This window comes from Peromyscus leucopus, chromosome X (assembly GCF_004664715.2).
Source record: "Peromyscus leucopus breed LL Stock chromosome X, UCI_PerLeu_2.1, whole genome shotgun sequence".
In the NCBI taxonomy this organism is placed as follows: Eukaryota; Metazoa; Chordata; class Mammalia; order Rodentia; family Cricetidae; genus Peromyscus; species Peromyscus leucopus.
In genome coordinates, this window is record NC_051083.1 from 31,588,078 (window position 1) to 31,612,355 (window position 24,278).

The 24,278-nt window shown below is 39.1% G+C and overlaps 1 protein-coding gene across 1 annotated transcript in view; it reads left to right on the forward strand.

Moving 5' to 3' along the window:
- Reps2 (RALBP1 associated Eps domain containing 2) overlaps positions 1-24,278 on the forward strand; it is a 230,421-nt gene that overhangs the window by 166,241 nt on the left and 39,902 nt on the right. Inside the window, 1 exon segment of the mRNA XM_037198871.1 lies at positions 7,770-7,831. Coding sequence (XP_037054766.1) covers positions 7,770-7,831 — 62 coding nt within the window.

The following is a 24,278-nucleotide window of genomic DNA, read 5'->3' on the forward strand; positions in this document are numbered from 1 at the left end:
GAGCTTATGGATGGACATTCACATTCAAACTGCAAGTATATAGCCACCATCTAAAGTTTCTTTAGAATTCTGATAGAATTGTTTCAATTAATTCTAGGCTCTAAAGGTACACAAAAACTCTAAAACCTTTTAGATATCTGTTACTTTGTATGTGGCCTGTCTTCTCCCGTTCCCTGCCAAAAACATGTGGACATTTTCTAATTCCAGTATTTTGTGATGATGTGTCTTGCCATACTTCTGTTTTCTTCCATTGTCCTGGGTGCTCAGTGGGCCCTTTTAATTTAGAAGCTTATACTGTTCATTTCTGGAAATTTTATTAAACCATTTAATTGATTCCTTTTTTCTTATTTTCTGTCTCTATGGAACTTTTATCTGAATATTACCCTACTTTCTGGGAAATTTCCTGAGATTATCTCTGAAACTTTCTATTGAGCTTTCACTTTTTGCTATCGTATTTTAATTTCTGAGTGCTTTTTAATTGTCTGACTGTTCTTTTTTTCAATAGCTTCCAATTGTCTCATCTTTATAAACAGTGCCTCTTCTTGCAACTTTACCTGATCACTCTACTTAAGGTTTTTGTCTCTCACCCTCTATCTTTTGTCTTCTCAGTAGCATAGAAGTTTTATAAGGATAAAGTTCTCTAGCCCTTTCCTTCCCGAAGTAATGCCTAGTACATAGTAATTATTTAAATATTCCTGGAACAAGCTAATGATCAATCTTAGGATACTAATAACATATAATTTAAAGTGTTCTCTTAGTACAGGTCTAGTCTCTTTGAAATCATTTTTTCCTATTATTATTTATTCTGGACTGTTAATCCCACTGATTGAGAATAAGACCACTACCACAGTTTAAAGCCAAATTTGAAGCAAGCTTTAATTAAATACTGGCCCGGTGAATGGACTCTGGCCAGGTACATACCCAAGTTCCAGAGAAAATGGCCCAGAATCACAGTTTTTAGTGGCTTAAGAAGGAAAACCCTTAATTTATTGCATTTTCCATCAGGTCCAATCAGGGACAAGCATATATCCTAACGTACTTCCAGCCTGTGTAACTCCCGCCCACATGTGATCAAGCACATCTGGTGCAGATGGGTCAAACTAACTTGTTTTAGGGGAGTGAAAACATGTGGCTTGTTATTTCCCATAAACAATAGCCTCCAGCATTTCGGGAACTATCTGTCCTTAGGCAAGGGGCTTGAAGATCAGAAGCATTTTTGTTTCATGGATCTCATAGGTATAGTAATTAAAACTTAAAAAATGTAACTTTGCTCTCATAGTACCTTATGTTAGAATATTTTCTGCAGATACCTAGTAATACTTAGTCACCTGGTTATATTTAAGAATGAGAGATACGTTGACTTAGAAGATATGAACAAATGGATGGGACTTGACAAATGGTAGAGGGATCTGGCAAGGTTATATTGTTAGTGGTCCCTTTCTGTCAGTAGCTTTTGATCTATTTTCTTGGCTGATCAGATTCCTTGGGAAACATTCTTTTAGTCTTTGGATATCATTCACAGGGAATAGAAGGGAAGAGATCTGAAAGGCTATTAACATCTAGAGCATATAGTTTTTTTGCTTACTCAACTGCCTTCTCAAACTTATGCAGTAACCTACCCATCATTTTTCTAATTTCCCAGTTCCAAATTTAAAGGACACTTATATCACTCCCTTCTTTTGTGTATTAATGAGCTAAGAGTGAGATTAGTTGCATATATTCAAAGTACTAAAAAAAATTAGTATATGTTTGGGTCAGACAGCAGAAGCTAGGAATTAATCTCACTTCTCCCTCAGGTTGGCAATACCCTTAGGTATATTTAGTATGTTAAAAGCAGCAGTCAGGTGTCATGGCACGTGCATGGAATTCCAGCACTTAGGACACTGAGGCATGAAAAATGGAATGCTTGAGACTAGCTTGTGCTACAAAGTGTGTTCAAGGTCAGCTTGGACTATATTAGAAGGATTGTGTCTCAAAATATTATCAAAACAAATAAAAAACCCAAGAATATAACAAAGCAAACTACTTGGTATCTATAATTCAGGTACTAGATTCACAGAGTAATAAGTATAGCTGAAGAGACAATTGCATAATTGGACAAGAAATCTCAGAAACTTTTCCCAAACATCACATTTAGACAAAGCTCTTGAAGAAATAAGAAAAAAATGTAGGAAGACAATAGTCAAAGAAACACTGAGGATTGGCCAAAGTTAATTTAGGATACCACATAGTTCAGAAGTTCCATAAAAGCTCAGGTAAGAAAGGAACAAGATATATTATTATATGTGCAGATACAGGGAAGTTTGATATTTTAGAGTATAAAAAAGAGAGTTCTTCAAAACAACCAGAGAGAAAACTAATAACTAATGAAGACCAATGATTTGATTGACAGTTGACTTTTCAACAATAATAATGGAAGTCAAAAGACAGTAAAATTCTATCCTCAACATGTTATGAGAAAATAGCATGGCAATAACCAAATTTGCTATTAATAGATATTCAATAAAGAAAACTCAGGACTCAGTCAAGATAGAAGGTAACATCATAAAAGAAATCAGAATGGGCATTAAGTTTTTAAACACTAATGATAACATCACATACTTATGAGATTTTAATAAAGTAGTTAAAATAAAATTTATAATCTTATCTTACATTATAAAAGGAGAAAAGCTACAAACCAATAATCTAAGCAATCGATTTAAGGTAGAACAAGACAAGCCCAAAGCATGTAAATGGAAGATTAATGAAATATAAAAGAAACATACAATATAGATGATTGTCATATTAGTCAGAGTTCTCTAGAGTAACAACTTATAGAATGAATCTCTCTATATATATATTGAAAGGGGGATCTATCAGAATGACTTATAGGTTGCAGTCCAGCTAATTTAACAATGGCTGCCTACGAACAGAAAGTCCAAGAGTCCAGTAGTTACTCAGTCTATGAGACTGGATGTTTCAGCTGGTCTTCAGTATATGCTGGAATCCAGAAGAAGTAGGCTCTAATGCCAGTGAAAGAATGGATTTTCTAGCAAGGCGAGAGCAAGCAGGCAAAGAGCAAAAAGCTTCCTTCTTCCATGTCCTTATATAGGCTTCCAGCAGACGTGTGGCTCAGATTAAAGGTGTGTCTTCCCACCTCAAGATCTGAATTAAAGTGTATCTTCCCAGCTCAAAAGATCGGGGATTAAAGGTGTGTCTTCCTAACTCAAAGATTGGATTAGAAGTGGATCTTCCAGCTGGAGATGGTGGCCAATGCCTTTAATTCCAGCATTTGGGAGGCAGAGGCAGGCAGATATCTGAGTAGACTAGTTTATAGAGCAAGTTTCAGGACAGCCAGGGTTGTTATACAAAGAAACCCTGTCTCAGAAAAAAAAAAAAAAAAAACAACCAAAAACCAAACCAAAACAAAAACCCACCCCAAACAACAACAAAGTGGATTTTCTACTTCAAATTAAGCCAAAATCCCTCCCAGGTATGCTCTCCATTTTGTGGATTTTAGTTAATTCTAGATGTAGTCAAGTTAACATATAGGAATAGCCACTGCAATTGTAAAAGATAAAAATTGGTGTTTTGAAAAAAGCAATATAGTAAATAGTAGATATCAGAAGAGATTAATAAAGGAAAACTATGGCAGTGATACAGACAATATAAGGAGTGGGAAAAATATGTAGAGATTAAGATGATCATAACGTGATCAATTGCCATGTCAATAAATATGAAAATTTAAGCAAACTGTAAAAAATATCCAGGAAAACCCATTTTCCAGAAAATGGCTTAAAAATTAGAAAGCCTGAATAGTCCTATAACAAATCAATGGAACCATTAACTATAAATCTTCCAGAAAGTTTTACCTTGATATTTGAGAAAAAAAAAAAAAACTTACTCTATACACCCTGTTCCAAGCATAACCAAGGGTCATATAGAAAGGAAAATCATGACTGTCATTGTCACCTATGAATATGGTTGCAAAATAGCCTTAACAAAATATTAGCCAACGCTACCTAGGAGGTAGAAAAATATGAGCAATTTGAATTAGGTCTTGCTTTCATGTTAGAAAATTTATAATGCCATTTAGCACATTATTGTATTATAAGAAATCATACCGTCATGTGAGTGGATGCAATTGTAGTGCTAGTTAAAATTTACCATTAAGTTATCATGGGGAAATATCAAAATAAGAATAGATGGTAATTTTCATAATCTATTAAAGGTTATCTACAGTAAACCTATGGAAAACACTGTTGAGTGAACCCATAGATATTTCTCTTTGAAGGGAAGAGAATGATATGCCCCTTATCACCATTTAAAAATTTTTTTATTTGGTTTTGAGACAGGGTTTTGCTGTATAACCTAGGTTGGTCTTGAACTTAAGATCCTACTGTGCTAGTCTTCCAGTGCTGGGATCACAGGTGTGAGGTGGCACTGCCCAGCTCCCATTATCACCATTTAAATTCTGCCTTGGGGTTGGAGAGATAGCTCAGTGGTTAAGAGTACTGGCTGTTATGTCCAATGACCTGGGACCAATTCCCAAAACTTAAATGGTGGCTCACAACCAGGGGATTGACACCCTCTTCTGGCTTCCATAGGCACTGCATTCATATATGTAGGAAAAACAGCAATTCACATAAAATAAAAATAAACATTAAAAAATAAATTCAGCTTTATAGTATGTGTATTAGGTAAGTATACATGAATAGAAAAAAGCAGTACAGGTACTGAAAAGAGGAAACAAATCTGTTAATATTTTTGATATAGTATATTTGGTTTCTTTTAATCTTAGTATTTACTAAGGAATATAACTAATACCTTCTCTTAAAAGATTCAGAATGAATAGTGTACATAAACCCATGCTACTGTCTTGCTGCTTGAAGTTTAGTTGTGAGAAACTGCAATATGGCTGGCTGGCTCTCTCTCTCTCTCTCTCTCCTTTTGAATCTCCTCATAGACTGATTTTCATTCAAGGTATCAGATAGGTCATGTGGGCAAGAGTTAGGGAGACCATGGTACTGAGGAAGTAAGATTCCCACAGATGTGCTGGCAGCTTCCTATTCTCTCGGGGCCTCTGGAATCTCCTGCTGCACAGCTGAATGGATAGGCGGGGCTTTCTCTCTCTGTCTCTGTCTGTCTCTGTCTCTGTCTCTGTCTCTGTCTCTGTCTCTCTCTCTCTCTCTCTCTGTGTGTGTGTGTGTGTGTGTGTGTGTGTGTGTGTGTGTGATTGAGACAAGGTTTCATTATCAGTATCCCAGGCCGGCTTCAGACTTGTGGCACACTTCTTGCCTCAGCTCCTGAGTGCTAGGATTATAGATGTGTACTCACATTCATTTTAGGATTCCATTTTAAATGATCTTAGTGTTTTACAACTTAAAATTGTTTCTTCATATTTGGGGCAGTTTTCCCAGTGAAACCAACCAATAAAATTGAATAATTATTTTTAAAAAATAGTAATTGGACGTGGATATGGATTTCCATTATTTCTCTAGCTGCTCTCAGGAGAGTGAGTGGGGTGAGTCATAGGCCACCCTCCTTTATTTGTTGTCTGTCTTTCAGAGGTCATTATCTCTGTTGTTGCCTAATTTCCTTGTGCTTCAAAAACCCTTCTTATATGTTTTGTCCCAGTATCGTGGGAACTGTTGTTTCTTATGTTTTTCTAGGTTTGATTTCTTCAGCTGGGTTGAGGACATGTGGTCTTCATTACTCCATCTTGGCTGGAAGTTGAGTCAGTTTATTTAAATGGTTTATCATTTCTTGAGCAGTCTTTTTTTTTTTTGATAGTTGCCCTGTTTATTCTTGTGCAGTTGTTTGCCATTTTCTTTAGAAAGGTGCACAGATTTTGCTTGTCTGTCTGTTTGGTTTTAAAAGTAACTGGTAGTAATTTAAAGGTCTAGCCTGTGAGGACCTGTACATTAAGGGCCCTGAGATGGGCTATCCTTACTGCTGTGAACATTCTCTTCTGCTACATGCTATTACTGATGCCTGTTCAGCCTGTGGAGTTATGAGCCACTGATGTGTTTTCCATATTGTAATGAAAAGCAGATCCTAGGTTGACACACTTGGTTTTACTATATCCATGCACTAGCCAAGAATAAACATTTCTGTGACATGATTCTGAGTTACATCTGTGGAAAGCACCAAGCTTCATCTTTATGCCTGTCTGATCCAGAAAGGCCAAATTAGTATGAAATTACAAGAATATCCTACCGAGGGCCCCGTATCAATGGAAACTGACTCTCTGACCTCCAGAAGCCAGCTACTGTCACTTGGCCTTCAGGAGCTGCTTCTCCCTCCATGCTGGAATGGTGACTGCCTTGGCTTCGGCAGCCCTTGTGCAGACAACCCCAGCTGCTGTGACCCTGAGTGCAGCAGCCCTGTCAAGGACAGAAGACCCCGTTTCGCTTCAGTTCTCCCCAACCCCTGGTTCTTACAGTCTTTTCTCCCCTCTCTTCCATGATGGTCCTTGGACCTTGTGGGGGCTACTTGCTTTTAAGGCATAGAATATTGCCTAATTTAGCACAGTTACCACAGACTTCTGAATAAACTATGTACAGTTACATAGATACTATGCTTTCAGAAGAGTTTGTAAAGAATGTGGTTTAACTTGTCAGTGTATGGTTCTAAGCTTATTTCTGGTGTGTGATCATGGGTTTTATTTATAATTCCAGAGCTGCTGTTTATTTGCGTTAAGTTAGAATTCAGATGTTTTTGGCTTCCTCAGTTATTCTTTGTATCTTGTAAAATTAAAGAAAATGTTAGACTTCAACTTTTTTCAAAAGATCCTTTAGAAGTGGTCAGATTATTTTGAAACATATTTAGTTATCCTTGATAGTACCAATCAGAGAGAGAAAAGGAAAGAGAAATCTTTGAAGTAAGTAAAGTCAGTCCATTGTTTTCGGTTTCTTCTACTGATGGGCACCCCATTTCTTCACAGGAAGCAGAGCTGCTGAGTCCAAGCCCTCTTCCTTTTCTGCAGTCTATGCACTAAACTAATGAGCAGTAATGGCTGAAAGCTAGTGAGAAATAGGAAAACCCAAAGAAGATTCTTTCTGGCCTCGTTTATTTGAACCTGGTTTACTTAAAACCAAGTAATTAACATCAGAATAAGGACTTGACCACATTTTCCATGCTAAATCTAGTCTTTTGTTAAAAAAAAAAATATGTTTTCCTTACTGTTTTATCCTGTCTTAATCACTCCCAGTTATGTAAATACTTGAATTCTGGGTAAGATGAAAAGAGGATTGGAAATAACATGCACTCTTTTTTGATTGGAGTATATTCATCCTATGTTAATTTCTTTCTTTCAAGTGTATCATGTGCTTTGACCATGCTCTCCGTCCTCTTCTCTCCTGTTAGTTCCCTCCCTCCCTTTTACCCTTCCTGGTGGGTCTGCTCTCTTCCTTTAGCTTCCCTTCTACTTCCATGACCTTATGGATCTATGTACAATCGAGGATCCATAAAGAGAAAAAAATCACATGTTATTTGTCTTTCTGAGTCTGACTTATTTCACTTCACATGATGGTTTTCCAGCACATGACATAATTTCATTCTTCTTTATTACTGACTAGGACTACATTGTGTATATATGCCACAGTTTCTTTATCCATCTATCTGTTATAATTTTGCTATTATGAATAGTATATACTTAGAAAAATTAAGCTTTAAAGGGATTTAATAAACTTAAACATGTTAAATGCCATCACTGTTATTAGTTGAGTACATCTTTTTGTCTTTTTAGGAAGAGGTGGTTCTTAACAGTATATTTTTCTTCTTTTCAGCTACTAACTCAGGATTGTTACCCCCACCACCGGCACTTCCTCCAAGACCTTGTCCAACACAGGTAGGTGACATATTTGATTTCTGCAAACTGTTGTCCTACCACTATGCTGCTTTGCAAGGATTAATCACCACATTGGAGTCACCAGATAATTTCTGGATTAAGGAAATAGAGAGCAGCTAATTTGTCGTAATTCTAGTAGCTTTCACAGCCTCACGTGGAATTTCTTTAGTATGCTACGAACCACACTTTCAGTTCCGGTTCTTGACGGTTGTATGTGATTTTTCTACATAAAGAGAAGTAGAAGGAGTGTGTCTGTAATTGGGGTCAGGCTACATGGTTGTTCTGTATAGTACTCGCCGCCTGGGTAATCAAATGTTCAACAGCAGTTTAGGAGCTGTGTTAATTCCACATATACTGAAAAGTGACCCTTAGCATGGGTTAGTGCTGTGGTTTGGACCTATAGTAGTTTCTTAAGGATGCTCTTTCCACTCAGATTAAAAAACTGAAGCAGCTGGAGAGGGAGAGTGTGTTTTACCTGTAAACTAATTGTCACCTTTGCCTGTGCTACCATGGCCTTCCCCATCAAGATTTGAAAATGAGAACAGGCAGCAAATCCATGGAGTAATGTACATAGTGCTGTAGATCACTCATTACTACTACCAAGGAAACTTCGTCTTTAAAGAGCCCTTCAAGCTGTTGGTGGAAAATATCGGGAATTTGCTCTACAGACAGTGCAGTTTTTATTTTGCTGCTCTGTGTGGATCATAGCATACCTTTCTGTGTGGTGAGTCTCAGGATCAGTCTTGGAAACCATTTGTAACATTTGCTTGTCCTTTCTTCAGACAGTTACATGGTCTTTAGCAGCCACTCAATCAGGAGATGTAAATACCACGAGGTATTGGCTTCTTGCTTCAGTCTGAAGGGTTATAGAGAAGTCCAGTTCTTCCTGATCTGCATATAAACAAGTGGGAACTCTTAAAGCTTTAAGAGAAACTGATTTGTTAAGAAGTGGTAATTGAGTCCCTGCTGTTTGTCTAACATCAAACCTTAGTTCTGCCCCAAGTGTTTCCTTTGTTACACTTGTGCTCATTCAAAATTATTAGTTGTGTTAATTGGTTATCAGCATCAGACCAGACACTGCACTAATCACTTTTAATGTATAATTTTATCTTCCCCCAAAGTCTTATGAAATAGGTACTAATATTCTTCTTTTTTATTGGCAAGGAAATTGGAGCATTCCAGGTTTAAGCAAGTTACCAAGGGGCCATTGCTAATAAATAGTAGAGCCCCTCCCAAACTGAAGTCTTTACTCCCATTCTCTCAATACTGGGAGTCTAAGTATATCTACATCAAGACAGACAGTAGATCTATTGTGCTCGATTGTAACTGAGACTTTCTGCACACCCTCCTGCGGAAGGCCTGGAGAAGTTGAGACTCCTCCCACTTTGCACCAACAGCAAACCTGGACTCGGTCACAATAACATTAGCAGGCATTCTGGGATGCTTATCTGGAAAGCACTGCCACTACCAGCCGTCCTTATCTGAGCTGGTTGCCCAGAGCAGCTTGCCTGTTGGGACTTGATGGAGGATTTGACAGGGAGACTGGGGATTCTCAAGTCAGCATTCATGAAGAAGTCTACTTCCTTGTCTACCAGATTTCCCAGCATTCAGCCCCAGCTTCCCGATTTCAAACTACAGGAGCAGGTGTGTAAGGGATGTAGGCAGAAAATCCCCAGGCTACTTCCCTCCTCTTGTTCTCCTTTGCTCACTGTAAATGGGAGACATCTAGTTAACATATAGTAAACATGTGGTTGTGTTTAGTTTTGTGCCATGCCAAACTAGGAACAGCTAAATCGCCACCTGCATGTGACCTCAGAGTGTCTCCAAGACCACTTGGGATGAAACACTCTGGTATATATTAATAGGGCTCTGTGGTTATACGGATTTGCAAGCCACTTGGCCTAACCCCACTAGGAGCCCGGCAGTGTACACAAACCCACTAAAGGCTTTGAAGTCCCATGGCAAAACCGAAAACAACAAGAACAGTTTTGTTGAAGCTGACCATTTCCTAACTTGTCCAACCATCTTTTTATTTCTAAAACACTTAGTACTGTTCCAAGGGCTTAGTGGTTAGGAAATACTAGAACACCCACCTTAAAGTCCTGCTTTGAGTATTATCAAATTGCTCTCATCTGCTCCCTCCTTTCTGTGTTATGTGATTAAAGTTACATTCGACATGTTACAGTAATAGCCTCTCTTGAAGAGTTGAAAGCAAAAGTTGATTGCATAGACAGTGGCTTGGACTTCAGATTGTCCAGGTTTTCAGTTTGTTTCATTTCCTTCTTCACTCCTTTGCTCCTTCTTGTTCACTGTCTCATGAGATCATTTTTATCGTCTCACGGCAGACTTTATTACAGAGAACTTAAACATTTCTGAATTCTTCTTTTGCTCTGTTAAATGGTTTTGAATTTTTCTTTGCTGTATGTAGACCATCAACCTGACCTTGGAAATATACCTGTGACTATGGAAATATATCCATAGAGACTTTTATGAGGTTTAGATTTCAGTAGCACCACCGGGCACGTAGAAGAGAAACCAACAAAGTACAATTAAAATGATTCTATTTATTAGTAGTGAAAAACAGACTTAAAATTTTTCTAGATTTTTTTTGGATTTAAAAATTTCATGTAATGTAATGTAAATGAATAAGACTAGATTGTAGTAAATAAGAAAATGTTTTATTTTCTGCAAAGCTCTACTATCTTTAAAAGCATGTAAGCAGTCGATAGTGACATGCTTCCATGTTCTCAGTGTGTTCCACAAGCAACAAAAGTGTGTCTAGAGCTGGGATGTAGCTCAGTGGGGGAGCATTTGGTCAGCATATATACTCATCTTAGAGTCTAGCCTCAGCACCGCCAAACAAAAATCAAATCAAAATAAAGCAAACAACTGAATGTACTTTTGTCATTTGAGAGAGATGAGGCACAGTTTTCAGCATAAAGTACAATTTATCTAGCTCCTCTTACATCAAGTACCGCAGTGATACGAGCATCTGGATTAGGTTATACTTATGGGGCTCCAAAGTCAGGAAAGGGAGTAAATTCAAAGAAATACATCTTCTCTTTTCCCCAGTATAGGTGAGATTTGGGAGTACTAAGTGAAGAAAGAATCAGGTGCTTTGGTTCCTCATTTGTCAGAAACCAGGGTATGACTCAGTCCAGAAGAGGTGATTTTTTTTTCTATTTTAATGACTTATTCATAGCACAGGCAACCAAAAGGCAATTAGAGTGAACCATTTCATATAGATCAGTGTTAAGTAAGAGTGAAATTTGTAAGTTCACATATAAACTAAGGAAAACTCCATCCACAGAGTTTGCATTTGCCCTATAGGTCAATACTCTGCTAAGGAATTATCATTTTTTTAACCTTATGTATTATCTGATACTTGAATAGCTAAGTCCCTTTAATACTATTGATTTTTATGCCAAATTTATTATGGAAATTGTGATAGATTCATGGCTTTTACATGACTGTGTTTAATAGAGGAAAAATTGGTATGTGTGTCAAAATATTATCTTTCAAGTTTTCTATCAGTATTATAGTTGATGAATTGGGGCTTCCTCTATGAATATGCCCAGGATCTTCCTATTTGTAATCCTCATTCACTGCTTCCCACAGCAAGTACTCCCCATGGCAGGGTTTTGATTACTAAAATAGCACTGGAAGCGAATGTAGGAGGGAAGAACCTCCATCTTAATACCTTTCACCTCCAGACTAAGAAGACTCATGCACTGGGGGGGGGGGGGTCACCGGGGACAAGTGAGGAGACTTTTTTTTTCTGAGACAGGGTTTCTCTGTGTAGCTTTGTGCCTTTCCTGGAACTTGCTCTGTAGCCCAGGCTGGCCTTGAACTCACAAAGATCTGCTTGGCTCTGCCTCCCAAGTGCTGGGATTAAAGGCATGCACGACCACCTGGCCTAGGGAAGAGACTTTTAAAGAAACAAAAGAACCTTTTTAAAAAAAAGATGGCTGCTGAAGGATACAGAGTTTTACTGTAAAGGAAAAGCCTGATGCAAAGAAACAGCTGTGCAGGAGGTCCTGGGACATTCAAGGAACCATAATTCAGGAAGATAGACATCAGGAAGAGAGTTGAAGTGAGTATTATGGAGGGGCAGTGAGGAGCAGTCCCAGTGCTTGTAGAGTTCTCTCTGGGCACAGTGGGAGAGAGCCCTACTATTGCAATTTGCTAAGTGAACCCAGCTTCAGCAATGCCAGAATCAAAGGGAATCATATTGGGCTGGGGTTAGAGTTCAGTGGTAGAGCACTTGTTTAATCTGTCCAAGCCCTTGGTAACATCCCTACAACATTAAAAAACAAAAACGAGGTGTTATCTTGTTGGTAACTTTCAAGTATCTGTGGTGATGAAATAACAAGAAAAGTTCTTTAACATGGGGAGTACAGAATGTTGCTAATTTTAAATTTTCATCAATTTTTTCTTTATAAATTAAAAAAAAGTGAAATAAAATTTCGAGACCTTTTGCTATAACATATTTAGATATGTAACATATTTAACTTTGTGCAGTGCACAGAAGACTGACTCATACTGCCCGTGTCTGTTTGACATATGAGCTTTCTGTATTTCTGTATTTCTGTATTTCTTTTATATATATATATATATATTTATATATATATATTCAATATATATCAAACAAACACACATATATGTATATATATCAAACACATATATATGTATATATATATCAAACACACATATATGTCTGTGTGTGTATGCATGTATGTTATTGTAATTATATATCACAGTGAAAATCAAGTTTAAATCTTTATTATTATGTATATCTATATATGGGTTTGTGCATATGAGTGCAGGTACCCACAGAGGTGAGAACAGGGTGTGGGATCCTCTAGAGCTGGAGTTACAGAAGGTTGTGAACTGCAATGTGTGTGCTGGGGCCTGACCCTGGGTCCTCTGCAAGAATAATATACATACTCTTAACCACTGAGCCATCTCTCCAACCCACCCATAAACATCCAGTTTTTAAAAACCAGTCAGCTCAATCCAAACCTGCTATTTCAGAATGAGTAGCTTCTTTGAAGGTACAGTAACCATTAAGTATGATTAAGATTTGAATGCAGATGTTTGATTGGTTAGAAAGCTAAGTAAACATTCAGCCTGTTTAGCTACAATTACCAAAGACAAAGCTATGTTTTATATTGATACAGTATGCTGGAATTACCAGCACTGGATGGCTGTAATGAATGGTGTCCTGAGATAATATAAGGAATCTAGGTATCCTTAGCCTATCTTCTGTTGCCTTTTCTTCCTAGTCAGAGATTGGTGGATATGTGGGGTGACACACCAGCAGCAATTGTAATCATGATGAGAGTCCTAATTGTGCATCTCTGCAAACAGCAAGTTGTAAGTGATGCATGGTAATACACGTTCCCTTTGGGGATATTTCCTGCCAGTGTGATCCCCTCTGTGGAGAGTTAGTCCAGGATAGCTGCTCTGTATACTGCGGCAACTGCACCCCACATGCATGGGTACTTGTCAGAGATTTCCGGTGTCCTTGAATACCGCCCACAGACAACTTCAGGCTGGCAGGTTGAAAGCAGGAGTCGCCTTTGTCTTGGGTTTTTCAGAGCCCTTCTCAGCCTCCCCACCAGCCATTCAAATTCTGCTGAAGCTGGAACAAGAGAGAAAAGGCTACACAGCAAGACAGCACGCCTACTCCTTCCTTGCAGCACTACTCAAACTGACATATTTATTGCTTTCAAAAGTACATTCCACTTTTTAATTTTTAGTCCTCAACATATAAATTTAATGTGCATCAAGAGGTGTTTTTTATTCAACAATTTGAAAGGATGCGTTTCATGCCTGTCACTGGGTTTTTTTTTTGTTAGATGGTTTATGGCTTCTTGGGAGAGCATTGTCATCCCAAGTGGCGTAACTTCATCTAAAACACACACGCGCGCGCACGCGCACACACACACACACACACACACACACACACACACAGAGTGTGTATACATATATTTACAAATAAAATAGGTATTTTTTCCCCAGACAGGGTTTCTCTGTGTAGCCCTGGTTGTCCTGGATCTCTCTCTGTAGACCAGGCTGGCCTTGAACTCACAGAGATCCACCTGCCTCTGCCTCCCAAGTGCTGGGATTAAAGGCATGTGCCACTGCCCGGCCTAAAATAGGTATTTTTAAATAAACATGAAATAATATTCCCTAAAGCTTTTAAAAATATCCTTATTTTATTTTGTTTATCTCTCCTCCCTTCCTTTCCGTATGTATTGTATTCTGTCATCCTCACCCAGTTAAGGCCCCTCCCGTACCTTTTTTCTCATTTCTCCCTTCTTAGAACAAGTATCCATCCTATTGTTCCCTCTGTAGAGCTTCTCCCCCACCCCCATGGCCCCGTTTACTCTCCTTGTATTTGCAGTTACTCTAGCTTATATGCTCACATCTAAAGATGTGGAGCTAGGATCCACAAAAAAGAGGGAATGTACAGTGTTTGGCTTTCATTCTGGGTTATTGAATGAAGTATAATATTTTATAGACTTTCAAAGCAATATAGGCTATTGCTATTATCCTTGGTTGCCTCCCAGAAATTGAAGGTAAAACCCTATCACTGAAGACACCATTTACTTTGGACACAGAACTTAGAGAAATTGATCTGGATCTGACCTGGAAGCCTCCTCCCTAAGGAATAGCTTTCATAGTACTAGAAACTGCCAAGGAGGAAAAGAGATCAGTAGTCCTGCCTAGCTGTAATGCCTATAGACCACAACAATGACCAGAATGACAAAATATCCTGAAAGATGCAATAGTGGCATTGTTTACTGGAGGTAACCAACAGCTGTCTAATTGGACTTAAGGCCTTCTCAGTAAAAGGGAATTCATGCCTGATATTATAAACCTAGCCTACTATCTGGTTGTGGTTGGTGAGGCTATGGAACCTAGAGAACTTACTACTGCCACATTCCTAAACCAGTGTAATTTCTAACTGCATTCTAAATACTTACCCCTTTAGCCACGGATAAGTATAGTTCTCACCTCTCATCAAAGAAGGTTTTTTTTTTTAAACGTCAGATGGAGACCATTATGGAAAGCCACAGCTAGTTAAATGCAGAGAATGACTGACTGTGTGATATCCAATCCTAATTGCTACACCTACAGTACAACTTCCCACACTTAAGACTGGGGGAACATTGAGGATGTAGGAGAAGGACTATTGTTAGAGCCAGAGGGCCAGGATATCTGCTACGTGGTAGTGTTTTCTATATATGAGAGGGAAGCTGCACCCTTGAAATCTCAGCAATATATTTGTCTAAATAAGACCTGACGAATGACAGCACCAGTTGACATGCCATTGTGGGTGGAGGAAATCTCACATGTCCCTATCCCTAGATAAACTATAGGTATAGGCAATTAATGGCTTCTGAGAGAGAGAGAGAGAGAGAGAGAGAGAGAGAGAGAGAGAGAGAGAGAGAGAGAGAGAGAGAGAGAGAGAGAGATATTGATTCAGTCTTCTCCAGAGATGAGCCCCCTGATAGGTTATCCAGTCCCAAGTGGCCAGCCCTAAACACATGTATATATGAGCACTTTAAAGGTATGGGAGCCCAAATTACTCAGGGTCAGAGAATCTGAGCTTGTTTTACCCAGCAGGCCTGCATAATGGGATGGCTTGGCCATGGGCATGGTTACCAGGTGTTTCCACCGGTCCACACTTGGCTGTGTGGTGTGCTTTGATCTTACAAGGAGTAGGTCTTTTGTCTCACCCCTTGGTAGTATATAAAAAGCCCTTTGGAATAAAGCTTGAGGCGACTGGGTATTGACCCAGGGCCCTCCTGAAGCTATCCTGTCTCTTTTTTTCTTATCATCAATCTATCTATCATTTATTTCCTCATTCCTCTCTCCTCCCCCCAAGAACCCTTCGACAGGTCGGACCTGGACTCCAACATAAAGGGACTCAGCAAATTGTATTTATAAGTTTCTAAGTGTGTGTGTGTGTGTGTGTGTGTGTGTGTGTGTGTGTGTGCATGCGTGTGCGTGCGCGCGCGCGCACACACACACACATGTAACAATAAAGAATAAGGGTTCATAAATTTGACAAATAGGGAGAATAGGAGGAGTTAGAAGGACAAGAAGGGAGAATGTTACATATGAAACTTTGACAAAATTTAAAAAGAGATAGCTCTTATTTATGAGAGACTTAAATTATTCTGAAGTGAATTTACAAAATTTGTCACCTAGGATGCCGCTTTTCATTTTCTTTCCAAGTGTGACTGTTTTGTGCTACAGTGTAGGCTAGCAGTATGTTAATGAGCATTTAAGTAATTAGGGAAAGAAGATATAAACCAGGGAGTTATCTTTATGTAGGCGAATGCCGTACAACACTGTCAAATGGACTAACGTGAGGGGGTCCATCCATCTGTGGGCTATTCTTAGCTCTCCTGCTATGTAACTCTGTGACCTTGGATGGACTTGCAAATTACGTCCTTGGACCTATTTCTTCTGCAAAATGAGAGGATTGAATGGGGAGTGGATGCTAGTGTGAAGCCTTTGAGTCTGTGTTGCATTAAGAAATGTAGATGAAAAGTCATAGCACAGTTGAGGAAAGGATGGCTTAAGCCAGTTTTCCTTGCTTTCACCTGCTCTGTGCACCTACAGCCCTAGACAGAAACAGCTCTTCTGTTCTCTGTTAAGCATTTGGAGGCACAGCATGGAGGAATTGGTAGAAGCCTAAGTAGCTGTTGTGGTGAGAGAAATGCACTTTTTAAGAAAAATGCCTTTTTTATAATCAGAGATTGAAGAGAAGAGGAAAAAAAAACCCTCTGATATGATATCTAGAATTTTAAAAAGTCATTTAGAGCTTTGCCAGAATAAAATGACAGTTGGAAGCTACTTTTAGAAGAGCATGCTCCGAGAAAAGGAGACATTGTGTAATCACTTAGTTACAGTAATTCTAGCAGTTGTTGGGTTCAAATAAGTAGTTTTTGGAAACAGATCATACAGTTGTTCTCATCCACGTCCCTAGGTAGGTAAACTCAGTGCCTGTGCTCCTAAGTGCTACTTTTGCTGTGCTCGCGATTCTAGCCCGTAGGTTATCCCCCTCAGCATTTAGAATGCATCACCTCCTCCTTATCTGCCATTTTTTGGGCTACTGCTATAGAGTCCACTGCCAATCTATTTTTGGTTTCTTTGGAGTGACTTTGCCTTTTCTCGGAGGTAGCTTGTAAAACTGTAGTTTTGATGTTCTGTTTCAATGTCACTGTTATGGGAATAGTCAAAGATTTAAATTTATTTATGTCAGGTGATAGTGCACATTTTCCATCTGGAAAATCACGTGTTTAATTTTAGAACACGCTGAGCCATATCTGCATGGGGTTTTGCTCTTCTATTTATTTCTTCCTGAATGCCACTTGGCTATATTGTTCTGTGTCTTTCAGCACACCTATTATGCTGGCCCAGATGAAGTAGTTATCTTTTAATTTAATTCTCTGAATAATTTTGTACAGCCTAGAATTAAAAAAAAGATTTATTTTTATTTTTAAATTATGTGTATAAGTACCTGCATGGGGCTATGCACAAGTGAGTTCAGTAGCCTTTAGGGGCCAGAAGAGGGCATCTGGTCCCCAGGGACTGCAGGTACAGCCTGTAAGCCACCAAATGTGGGTGCTAGGATCTGAATTCAGGCCTTTTGCAAGAGCAATATACATTTGTAATTGCTGAGCCATCTTTCCAGCCCTAGCCTAAAAGGTTTTGATTTTGTTTTTAAAATTCTATCAGTATTCTTTGATTTTAGGATGCTTGTGGGGTTTTTGTTGTTTTGAATTAGGGGACATAGTCTATATAGTCCAAGCTGGCTTTGAACTTGATATGAAGCCTAGGCTGGACTCAAGCTCTGTCCATTAGCATCTGTATCCTAAGTCTGGGATTACATGCCTGCACTGCCCCACAGGTTGATTTCATGTTTTATAGTCCATTCTTTTTTTATATCTACCTATTTTTTATTTTTCTTTCACAAGTTACCTACTTTTATCTTGGAGAGTTGTGGGCATAATTGTGCATTTTAAATTTGTTCTGTTTTAATTTTTATCATGAGTGAAATGATTTTCTTTTGCTAATCGTCTTAGCATTGATATTTGGTTTTGTCTCCTCTGCTTTTGATTTTTGTCTTGTGGGTTTCTTTTGAGCTTTGAGTTTAAATTTCATTCTCAGTCTCTGAGCTCTTCCTTTCCAGCACGTTGGGGCTATCACAAACCCATACCTGTGACCTTCAATTCTTAGACTGGAGGTATAACATTTCTATCTGGTGTGGCTATCAAGAGTTCTCAAAGATGGTGCCAGGTGGTGGCTTAGTGCAGTACTATGCTGTGATATTCTACAGATGCTCTTTGCTTTATGATAAAATTTTATCTCATTGTAAGTTGAAAATAATATAAGTTAAAAATACATTTAATAATCTGACCTATTAAACATTATAACTTAGCTTAACCTATCTCATATCTATTCAGAATACCTGTATTAGGCTACAGGGACCCCAAACCAATTAGCACAAACCTGTTTTGAATAAAGTATTGACTTTCTCATGTAGTTTAGATTACTGAAAGTGGAAAGCAGAATTCGGTTACTGGGATGCTTTTGAACACTTGTAAACTTGACAAATTCTAGGTTAAAGCATTGTTAAGTCAGGGATTGTATATTGGTTTACCAATTCTATTCCTAAATACACAGCCTAAATACACTTTGGCATACTATCCTAATTTTGTAGTACAACAGGTAAAGCACTACTGTAGCCTCTGGCTTCAAGGGATGAACTTGGTATCACTTCCCTGCCTTACATGGAATGTTTTATTATTGTGTGAGTATGATGTGCCACAGTGTCTGTGTGCATGTAGGCCAGATGACAGATTTGGGGAGTTGGTTCTTCCCTTCCACCATGGGTTCCAATAAGTGAACTCAGGTCATCAGACTTGTAGAGCAAGCACGTCTACCCACTGAGCCATCATCATCTTGTCCATACAAGGCACTTTAATCTGGGCTATTGTGCTATACACAAATGCGCAGCTGCCTCTATTCACATCAGAAACCCTAATTTGCCTTACCAAGTTGTGATTTAGCCCAGAAGAGCCTTTTGCTTGCTCCTGCATATGTCCCAAGTCTACTTCATGTGAACACTTTTATGCTCATGCTTTTGTGCATCATTTCATATCATTTTGCCACAAAGGAAATTGAGGTTTAGCGATCGGAAGTAAGCTGCTTATAACCTCTTGGCTAGCCTGTTCCTATAGACAAGGAGAGATGGAAAAAATTTCTGGAGAAAGTGTTAGAAATTTTATGATGACTGTTTAGATGGAGATAACATAATTTGCTGCATGCCACTAATTAACTAGAGGTCTGTTAAGCAAAATGTGACAATAATTTCCAGTCCCTGCTACCAGTTTTTTAAATGTGATTTTTTCTCTCTTCATCTAAAATGATTAAACTACCTTCTCTAGAGCTTATAAAACCATCTTGCCCCCACCCTAAGCTTCTAATGCTGGTCTGTGACACGTATTTATTGTAAGAAAAGGCCAGGTATAACCTTTATTGTGCTTTTCAAAGGGAGAAAAAAAGATACAACTTCTGTATGATAAATAAATTTTCTGTGCACAACATTCATTTGAGAAGTCTACAAACCACAGAGAGCCTGTGAACCTTCCTTACTTTATTCATTTATGAAGTACTTAGTGCTTATGTGGCAATGCTTTTTGAAGTGCTTTACAGATGCTAACCCATTTGATCCTTCTTAATGGTCATGGCTGTGATAAAATACCCCAACCAAAAGCAACTTAGGGAGAAAAGGGTTTATTTTAGCTTATGATTCCAGAGGGTTAGAGTCCATAATGGTGGGGGAGGGCATGGTACAGACAGGCATGGTGGCAATCCACACAGAGGGAGGGGAGGAGGAGAGGGGCAAGACTGTAAAATTTCAAAGCCCACCCCCATGACATACTTCTTTTAGCGAGGCTAGACCTTCTGAAGGTTCCATAACCTTCCCAAACAACCTCCAACTGGGGACCAAGTGTTCAAACACATGGGCCTATGTGGGACATTTCTCATTCACCCCACCATATTGTGAACCCATGTCATAGTTATTTTCTTAACAACCAACCGGACACATCAGAAATATATTTTATTTTTTTTCATTGGATTTATATATATATATATATATATATATATATATATATATATTTTATTTTACAATACCATTCAGTTCTACATATCAGCCATGGGTTCCCCTATTCTCCCCCTCTCACCCCCTCCCCTTACCCCCAGCCTACCCCCATTCCCACCTCCTCCAGGACAAGTCCTCCCCCGAGGACTGCGATCAACCTGGTAGACTCAGTCCAGGCAGGTCCAGTCCCTTCCTCCCAGACTGAGCCAAGTGTCCCTGCATAAGCTCCAGGTTTCAAACAGCCAACTCATGTAATGAGCACAGGACTTGGTCCCACTGCCTAGTTGCCTCCCAAACTGATCAAGCCAATCAACTGTCTCACCTATTCAGAGGGCCTGATCCAGCTGGGGGCCCCTCAACCTTTGGTTCATAGTTCATGTGTTTCCATTCATTTGTCTATTTTTTTCAATAATTGAGTAAAACTGAAATTTATTATAAGCCACAGTCATCCTAGGGACCTCCATGCTATATATATAGCCTCCATGGTTCTATGGGTTGTGGTCTGATTGTTCTTTATTTTATATCTAGAATCCACCTATGAGTGAGTACATACCATGACTGTCTTTCTGGGTTTGGGTTACCTCACTCAGGATGATTTTTTCTAGTTCCATCCATTTGCCTGCAAATTGCATGCTTTCATTGTTTTTCTCTGCTGAGTAGTACTCCTTTGTGTATATGTACCACATTTTCTTTCATCCATTTTTCTGTTGACGGGCATCTAGGTTGTTTCCAGGTTCTGGCTATTACAAATAGTGCTGCTATGAGCATAGCTGAGCATGTATCTTTATGGTATGAATCGGCACTCCTTGGGTATATGCCCAAGAGTGGTATGGCTGGGTCTTGAGGTAGTTCGATTCCTAATTTTCTGAGAAACCACCATACTGATTTCCACAGTGGTTGTACAAGTTTGCATTCCCACCAACAGTGGAGGAGTGTTCCCTTTGCTCCACATCCTCTCCAACATTGACTGCCATTGGTGTTTTTGATCGTAGCCATTCTAACAGGTGTAAGGTGATATCTCAGAGTCGTTTTGATTTGCATTTCTCTGATGATTAAGGATGTTGAGCATTTCTTTAAATGTCTTTCAGCCATTTGTAGTTCTTGTTTTGTGAATTCTCTGTTTAGCTCTTTAGCCCATTTTTTAATTGGACTGTTCAGTACTTTGATGTCTAGTTTCTTGAGTTCTTTATATATTGTGGAGATCAATCCTCTGTCAGATGTGGGGTTGGTGAAGATCTTTTCCCTTTCTGTTGGCTGTCTTTTTGTCTTATTGACTGTGTCATTTGCCCTGCAAAAGCTTCTCAGTTTCGAGAGGTCCCATTTTTTAATTGTTGTGATCAGGGTCTGTGCTGTTGGTGTTTTATTTAGGAAATGGTCTCCGGTGCCAATGCACCATCCCTGACCTCAAACTCTACTATAGAGCTATAGTAATAAAAACAGCTTGGTACTGGTATAAAAAATGACATACGGACCAATGGAATCAAATTGAAGACCCTGACATTAATCCATGCACATATGAACACCTGGTTTTTGACAAAGGAGCCAAAACTATACAATGGAAAAAAGAAAGTATCTTCAACAAATGGTGCTGGCATAACTGGATGTCAATATGTAAAAGATTACAAATAGATCCACATCTGTCACCATGCACAAAACTCAAGTCCAAGTGGATCAAAGACCTAAACATAAATCCAGTTACACTAAACTTAATAGAAAAGAAAATATATTTTATTTTTAAAAAAACTTTTAAAATGAAGTACATCTACCCCACTACTAGTGATTTTTTTTAAATTAGCCCTCCTTTTTTTATTATGCTCCTAATAGTGTTGTGTTGTATAAATCTTACTTTGCTGAATTTTTTTTTCTAATTAGTCCCATCTGTTTTTGTAATAACTTCATCATGTTTTAATGGAATGGCCACACTTTGCTAAGAATATGGGAGCACAAAGATCGGGGTAATAACCCTATTCTGTAGTGCCTTCACATTTCCTTATTCTCAGAAGGTAGTCCTGCCCCAAACCATGTGTTTTGTAGTTTGTCATGGTACCTTTATGTAACTCTCCTGTTCCGTGTGTCTCATATATGCCCATCTCCTCATGCTTCACTGCTAAAGATTATAGGCGGTAGCTAGCCACTATTTTCCCTTTCAGTAACAAGGTAGCTCACTTTTCCCCCAGGACGGCTGAGTTACAGTTGATTTCTAGTTTCCTGAAGTCCTTATTTCTCTTCTTCATCCCCATTCCTCATCACTAAATAGTGACAGAAAACAGGAAGCAGTCCTAAATATACAGAGTACAAAAATGTACTCTGGCCTTAATAGCCAATGGCAGTGGTAGACAATAGCGATTGAGCTCAGGGATGCAGCTAGAGAAAGGAATTAAAAACATGGGCTTGGGTTTTGAATCTGTCTCTTACTGGCTTTGTGACTCTGGGCAAGGTACTTAGTATCTCCATGCCTCAATTTTATCATCTCCCAAAAATTGACATAGTAGGAGTATCTATTTTGATAACTAAAAGACTGAAAATCTATAGATCACTTAGTGCCTGACATATGACTGAAACATTCATATACATACATATCACATACACACATATATGTACAGATGACTTACATAAATTCAATAATCATTCATATATATACATATGAATATATACACATTCAATAGGAGCTATTATAATTATTATCATTCCTGACATATACATTCAATAGGAGCTGTTAAAATTATTATCACTCAAGGCCAAGGGAAACAAAAGGGATGACATCTAGTTGAAAAATGCAGAAAACTTAGGATAGCCAGAAATAGTGGCCATCAGCCCATAATGAGTGCTGGACTGGAACATGTGACCACTTATAATAGAATTAATTACATTTCTTTCTTCCCTTTTTTTTTGTGGTAATGGAGAGGGTCAAATCCAGGGCTTCACACATGCTAGGCCAGTGTTTTTCCCTTGAGCCTCTTTACCAAACTTTTTTTTGTGGCAGAGTTTTGTTATGTAGCCCAGACTAACCTCTAACTTGTGATCCTCCTGCCTTAACTTCCCTGGTGCTGGGATTACAGGTGCTGGCAGCACACCTACATTTTTTTTTATTAAGAAAATTTTTATTCATTTTACATACCAATCACAGATCCCCCTCTTCCCTCCTCTTATTCTTCCAGACTCCCTGCCCACCCTCCCACTTCCCTCCTACAAGAAGGTAAGGCCTCCCATAGGGAGTCAGCAGAGCCTGGTACATTCAGTAGAGGCAGGTCCAAGCACTTCCCCTTGCCTCAAGGCTGTGCAAGGTGCCCCACCATAGGTAGTGGGCTCCAAAATGCCTGCTCATATACCAGGGATGGATTCCGATCCTACTGCCAGGGGTCCCCTTAAGCAGACCAAGCTACACAACTGTCTTGCTTATGCAGAGGGCCTAGTCCAATCCTGTGGAGGTTCCACAGCTGTTGGTCTAAATTTCATGAGTTCCCACTAGTTTGGTTTGGTTGTCTCTGTAGGTTTCCCCATCATGATCTTGATGCCCCTTGCTCATAGAATCCCTCTTCTCTCTCTCCGACTGGACTCCTGGAGCTTGGCCTGGTGCTTGGCTGTGGATCTCTGCATCTGCTTCCATCAGTTACTGGAGAAAGGCTCTATGATAACAGTTAGGGTATTCACTGACCTGATTACTGGGGTAAGCCAGTTCAGGTACCCCCTCCACTATTGCTAGTAGTCTAAGCTGGGGTCGTTCTTGGGGATTCCTGGGAACTTCCCTAGCACTCGGTTTCTCCCTATCTCATGATGTCTCTCTCTATCATGGTGTCTCTTTCATCAGCACACCTACTTTAAAATCTCTTTCTTATTCATGCCTGTGACCCTCTATGAGCTTGTCTTCTACCTGTATCATTCCCAATCCAGATCATCACCAGTTTCTGTTCATAATAGAAATGGGAAGGAGGAGAATCTGTTGGCCAGAGGCTTGTGTAGGCCATTTTTCTTCAACTTTCTCTCATGGAGAAACACAAGTTTAAAGGGAATTTTTATGTAAATGAAGCTAATGTAAATGAGATGCATGAGTGGAAAGTAGGGCGATCATCCATCCTATCCCTCTTTGACCTATAGTCTCCTAACTCAGGGGGTGGGGTGGGGGGGAATCATGATGCCTGTGTGTATGATTTGTAGATTTCTTTTTTCTTGAAGACTTGTGTCTGACTAAGATGCACCATCTTTCAGACGTAACCAGCAAAAGTCTTGATAAATATCTTTTATTCAGCTGGCAGCTTC